The sequence below is a fragment of the Branchiostoma belcheri genome, unplaced genomic scaffold (genome assembly GCF_001625305.1).
Source record: "Branchiostoma belcheri isolate BF01 breed outbred unplaced genomic scaffold, Haploidv18h27 scaffold85, whole genome shotgun sequence".
Taxonomy (NCBI): domain Eukaryota; kingdom Metazoa; phylum Chordata; class Leptocardii; order Amphioxiformes; family Branchiostomatidae; genus Branchiostoma; species Branchiostoma belcheri.
In genome coordinates, this window is record NW_017804520.1 from 74923 (window position 1) to 81312 (window position 6390).

At 44.6% G+C, this 6390-nt stretch overlaps 1 protein-coding gene across 1 annotated transcript in view; it reads right to left on the bottom strand.

Moving 5' to 3' along the window:
* LOC109487056 (ankyrin repeat and EF-hand domain-containing protein 1-like) overlaps positions 1–6390 on the bottom strand; it is an 8035-nt gene that overhangs the window by 938 nt on the left and 707 nt on the right. Inside the window, exons 2-4 of the mRNA XM_019791006.1 lie at positions 2072–2266; positions 1071–1251; positions 332–463 (exon numbers count right to left, since the gene is read on the bottom strand). Coding sequence (XP_019646565.1) covers positions 332–463; positions 1071–1251; positions 2072–2266 — 508 coding nt within the window. The remainder of the gene's footprint in view (positions 1–331; positions 464–1070; positions 1252–2071; positions 2267–6390) is intronic.

A 6390-nucleotide genomic window follows, 5' to 3' on the forward strand; every position in this document is an offset into this window, starting at 1 on the left:
CCTACAAACTAGTAATAGGGCCGGACAAACCCCTCGGGCTCAACTCCCCCGTAGCGGTAATTTAGATAGGCGGGCGAAGGGCTCTTGGCTGCCGAAGGAAAACGGCTAACGGCCCGATACTAGTTTGGCATCCAGGGTAGAATAAGAGTCGTATAACAGGAGACTGAAGACAGAAAGCGAGGAAACCGGTCTGCGGTTAGACCATTTTGACCTCCAACTCGACTTCCCTGCCACTCTACTGCATTCAAAAACGGGCACACAAGCAACCCCCCTCCCGCACCCACACACACATTGAAAACAATGCGGCGTGCCCGAAGGTAACAAACCCCACCTGTATCCCGGTTTGCCACACGAAGGGTTGCAGCATCTCAGCAGCTTGGTCTGCAGTGCCTCTTGTACCAGCCCCACCAGTTCTTTACGTGAAAAGTCGCAGTTTTGGTTGACAAAGTCGAACTCGCAGAACCTAGTGGAAGATGTGACTCATTTAGGGAACAGGAAATTTGGAGTTTTAGTGACCTTCGTTCAAGTTCACCCCATTTCCTGTGTCTGACCTTTTGATCTCACGGTCATTCCATTCTGCCTGTCGGTCTGCCCTTACCCTGGATGCCAAACTAGTATCGGGCCGTTAGCCGTTTTCCTTCGGCAGCCGAGAGCCCTTCGCCCGCCTGCCTAAATTACCGCTACGGGGGAGTTGAGCCCGGGGGAGTTTGGCCAGCCAAACTCCCCCTGGGCTAGACTTCACCGTAGCGGTAATTTGCACCAGCGGGCGAAGGGCTCTTGTGGCCCGGAAAACGAGTTTGGATTCCAGGGTAGTCTGCCCTCTACCTACGTACTGCTAACAGCTCAGCCACCCAAAAATATAAGTGTATTGGTACTCATCGTATTGACACTGCGTGGGAGGCAGCCCAGGACAGAACCACCTGGAGGTCCATATGCCGAGGCGCTACGCTTCCCTCGGAAGCATGCGGCCTTGAGTGAGTGAGTGAGTGAGGTACTAGTATTATTATGTAGTGTTATACCTAATTATTTCTATGTTCAACAGAAAGAACAGTAGTTAACAGGCTACTTACCACTGCGCTGTGTTACCAAAAATGGTGGTCAGATCAACCCTTGCTCCGAGCTCGATCAGTCGTCGAACCGTGTCCACCCGTTTGTACATACATGCCGCCATGATGGGCGTCGCCTGCATGCCGTCCTGCATGTCTAACGTTGCACCGTGACGCACCAGCAACTCCACCACTTCTGTGTGTCCTGGGGTGGACGTAAAAATATACATCAAGCAATGCTAAATATAAAGAAACGCCCCTGCAGTTCCAGAGCAAGCAGCTATAGGGTCCAAACCTAAGTCACTTCTTCCCCAGCACAAGAGCTACCTACCAACCAAATTTCGTGACCCTGGCATGTCAAGATCATGAGATATCAAAACCGGAAGTTCCGCTGCAGTACCATAACAAGCCGCCAGGGGGCCCAAAATCTAATCATTTTGAGGTCTCATCAAGACCTACCCACCTACCAAGTATGAAGATAATCCATTAAGCCTTCTCGAGTTATCGTGGTCACAGACACACACACACGAAAGCCTCTGAAAACATAACCTTCTTGGCGAAGGTAATAAAGATAATACTAAAATGAAATTATTACACAAACCAATCCTAAACAGGTGACTGAAGACGGCCGTCTGGTGAAGACTGAGCTTGTTTTGGAGAAGAAAACGTCTACATCTGATAAAACTGGGCTCCATACTCCTACTTGTCATGCGCAGTGATTGGTCCAGAGGAATCACGTGATGATCTCAATCTATATAAGGGAAAGCAGGGCAAGCGGACTAAGATATCTATCACTAAGCAGCCCAGCTTCTCTCCGTCCGCCAGACGGAGCCTAAAGCGACCCACCCGACATTTTCGGGTGGCGGGCGTCCGCTAAAGAGCGGCCGCCATACCTTTATGTTACTTTAGGCTCCAGACGGCAGTATCCCCATCACTCATTCCGGAGGAGCGAGGACTGCACATGATAAATAGGACACTAATTTTGACTTCGACCGACATCTTTTTATCTTAGCCAAGCTGCCTACCTCGGCTCGCTGCTCCATGGAGGGGACTAGCCTGAATTGTAGCCTCGACTCTCTTCGATACAGACGCCCCCTTGCGGATGAGCAGCCTCACGATGTCTGTATGTCCGTCTATGCAGGCGTGGAACAGAGCTGTCGAACTGCAGCTGCCGGTCAAGTCGTTGTCCGGCCGGCGTTGGGCGTAGTCAACGTCGGCACCTGGGTTTGGTATTAACCATTTCTGTTAGAAACAAACTATTTGACACATATCTCTACGGCTCTGAATTGTGGAGTGCATTCAAAAGTTCCCATTCCTGTCCGATCGAATCAATTCACTTGAAATTTTGTAAACAATCATTACGTGTTCTGAGATCATCTTGTAGCCTAGCTGCAAGAGCGAAATTAGGGAGATACCCCATGCAATAGTGGAGCAGATAACATCAAATTTTGGAGGAATCTTTCAAATTGTGATACAAGCACCAAACTTGGTACAAATACTCATGAGACATTACTCTTTTGAAAAAGTACGCGGGCCACTTGATTTGACTTTGGCGCCCCCTAGCGGCGCTTTTTGGTACTGCAGCTGACCTTCCGGGCTTTTTATCTCATGTTCTAAACATGAGTTTTATGTGGTAGAAAGCTGTTAAAGTAAGAAAGAAGTGACGTAAATTTGGTGTCTCTAGCAGGTAGCGTTGGAACTGCAGGGGCGTTTTTTGACGGTGCACAATTTGCTCCAAGTAGAGGACTTTTTGGTCGGCTGCAGTACCAAAGAGCGCCCTTGGAGCAAATTGTGCACCGGCAAAAAACGCCCTGCAGTTCCAACGCTACCTGCTAGAGACACCAAAATTACGTTACTTCTTTCTTACTTTAACAGCTTTCTACCGTTAAACGAGTCGGGAACGAGCGACAACGCGCCAAAAGTCAAATCAAGCTGCCCGCGTACTTTTTCAAAAGAGTAATGTCTCGTAAGAATGTGTACCAAGTTTGGTACTTGTATCACAATTTGAAAGATTATTTCAGTTATCTGCCCCACTACAAGTGGTGGCCTCCCTGAACGCAATCAGATATTTTCTTTGCCAAAACATGCCGTCAGACAGCTTTCAAGCAGACGCTTTCTCCTGAGAGTTAGAATTAGAGAAATCTGGAGTTAAATGTTGATCGACAGAAGTGCGTAAGTCCTTAGAAGAGTGCGGGTTTGCTTCCTTATGGCATTTTCAAACTTCACATACTACAATTTAGTAAAAATACGTTCCAAATTGTCAATTCTATTGGCCAACGGTTAAAAGACATATATTTTCAAACGTTCCTAAAAGAAATTCACAATGACAACAAAGGTGGAGCTGCCAAAAATAATTTAAGATCGTATAGATTGTATAAAACTACATATAATGAAGAAAAATACCTAAGTAATGAAAATGTGAAGATCAGAAATGCAGTCACAAGACTAAGGATAAGCTACTACAAATTGAAACAGGAAGACATACCCGCACCCCTCTGGAACAAAGGTTATGTACATGTTGTAATTTGAATAGAATAGAGGACGAATGTCACTTTGTTATAGAATGTAGATTATATATTAAAGAGAGAAATGATCTGTGTAGGCTTGCACAAAACCTATTTCCTTAGGCCACACCAAGTAAATTTTATGGATGACGTCCGCGCGCATTGATTTTGGCCTGTTCCTAGAAAAAAACCCAAGAAATTCCGCTTCCTGTAACTATGACCAAAGAGCCACGACAGTGCCACAAATCGTCAGATTGACGTGAACCCGTAACGCGAAGAAAGTGTTTATTACCATCCTGTTTTCACTGTCCACTGTTCCACCTGATTTATATATATGATGAATAAAAGACTTCTTGCTTGTTACACTGTGTCACCTCATTCAATTTGTGTCCTAGCATTTGTCGTCTCTTAGTATATTTCTTATCTAGGCATCTTGTTTTTTTAGGGCCCTACTTGTTTTTTTTTTGCCCTCTCGCATTAGATTTAGGGTCTCCAAAGGACGTCATCCATAAAATCTACTTGGTGTGGCCTTACTTCATACACTTAAGCACTGTAGAAAAATTCATATTCCTAATGCGACTTGACAAATCTTCCATCGAAAAACATATCTGTTCCTTTATCTCTACGTATACTATAACTGAAAGCGAGAAGTTGAATTTATGTAATGATAGCTAGTTTTATTTTGTATGTATCTTTTCATCATGTTTTCTTTTGACCTGTACTTAGCCTAGTGTGGCAAAAATGTGCAATAAAGTTCGTCATTCATTCATTCATTCATTAAAACTGAATAACACGGGAGTTATTTAGGTTAGGGATGGAGGATACTGTGGAAAATAAAACAAATTTCATGTGTACATTTACCCAAGGACAGTCACATTCTACAGGTGATGAAAGCTCCTTGATTTACTAATCGTGAGGTCGAAGGAAACAGGCTTTTTTGAAACAGTTACCGAAATCTCCCCGAGGTTTTTCATCCCTGTTCCCACTAAAATCACAAAACCCACTTTATTTTTCAATATCATCAAAAACGTGGAGCACTTCAAAAATGTAATGTACGAAGAGACACCAGATAGATCTACAGACTTGAAGTTAAATAGACATTTTCTTACCGGGCGTACTACCTTGCAAGTAGCATTCAGACATGCAAACGTTTTCAAATAAAACTGTTGAATAAACTTTCATGAGATACACATTACAAGGCTTGGTCACTACTACATGTAGTAGCATTTGTGAATGAGACTACTTGAAAAGCTGTCAACGCCGGTTATTGTGATGCGTAATTAGGCCACACCGTCTTAATTTTAATTTTATGGATGACATCCTCAGAAGACCCCCAAACTTGTGCGCGCGGGCGAATAAAAAAAATCCAGCCAAAAATAAAAATGCTACTAAACCACAGGAATACAAAGCTGGTATTGTGAATTTGCGGCAGTACATAACGACGTATACTACAAGCCGGCAAATGCTGGCCTTTAGCGGTCGTGGAGCTTCGGTAGCCTGAGTGCCCGGCTCAGCACAACTACCATGGACTACCCAGGCCTAGAGCCAGGACTAGCCTCCTGTGCAGGCCCCGCGGCGGTGGAGAAGAATTTTTAACGCATTTTTAACGCCCACGGGCGGAAAGCAACCTTCTCTCGGCGGCTATGTAGGATGGCCGGCTATATTAAAATAATGCGTTAAAAACTCTTCTCCACCGCCGCGGGGCCTGCACAGGAGGCTAAGCCAGGACAGAGTCTCGGTGGACTTGATTTTTTTTTTTGAGAACAGGCGCGCGTATGTCATCCATAAAATTAAGTCGGTCTGGCCTAATTACTAGCAACTAGAACACAAGACAAAGTGGCCCACAGCAGTCCTGCCAGACTTTCCTTTTCAGCCCGAGCTTGTATGCAAATTTTCTGCACAGTTGGTGAAAGATCAAAAGGTGTCGCTAGTGCGCTGTACTTCGCACTTCTGCGCGAGTCCTTATCTGTTGATTTACACTTGAATAATGATCACTAATCTTCTTGTTGAAAGAGAGAAAATGCTTACAGCATTTCTGTGGTAAACTGAACATGCGAACAGCACTTGTATAATGATTGAAGCTATACTATTAAAATCTGACGTAACTGCAAATACTAGTACTAGGAGAAAATTATGCACGTAAGGTGCACGAGTGCCAGCATTGCGTGGAACATTCGTCATTTCCGGAGGGCGGCAATGGGAGATTTTGGAGCAAAACAACAACAACAACAAAATGGGGAGTCTTTCCACTTTTGGTCTATAAAGTCTGTGACTTTGAAGGTGTTGTCCAAAAAACTACGTGTTGTCATCCATGATTACTAAACCTATATTTAAACTAATCTCTACCAGCGCTACCACTGTACCAGATCCTAGTATTACAAACAAATTGGTCCGACACCAGATTGTATGGCGCAAATGTATAGCCTCTACCAGGCTTCGAAGTTCCGGATATATCAAGTCTCCAATCAAATTACTTTGGAAGCGTCTATTGGCCGCCTGAAACCAATTGTTCTGTTCTGTTCATGCTTTACGTATACCATAGCAGCCGTAGGGAGACAATAAACTCGAAGAAATCTGCTTGGAGTTTTAAAATCATAGTAGAAATAGACTCATTTTTATAAGAGTATGTCAGACCAAGGTCAGACGAGTACCTCAGGGTGCCTTGTGTCAACGGGGGCATAAGGGCGGCGGACCTATGGGAGGGCCTGCAAGGGGGGTCCCAACAACGCTCTACGCTAAATTCGGAAACCTCTCGATTACGCTTTACGATAAATTCTAAGTGGCTACAACGCATTACGTAGAATTAAAACGCAAAAATATTAGAGCGGTCCGTCTACGCT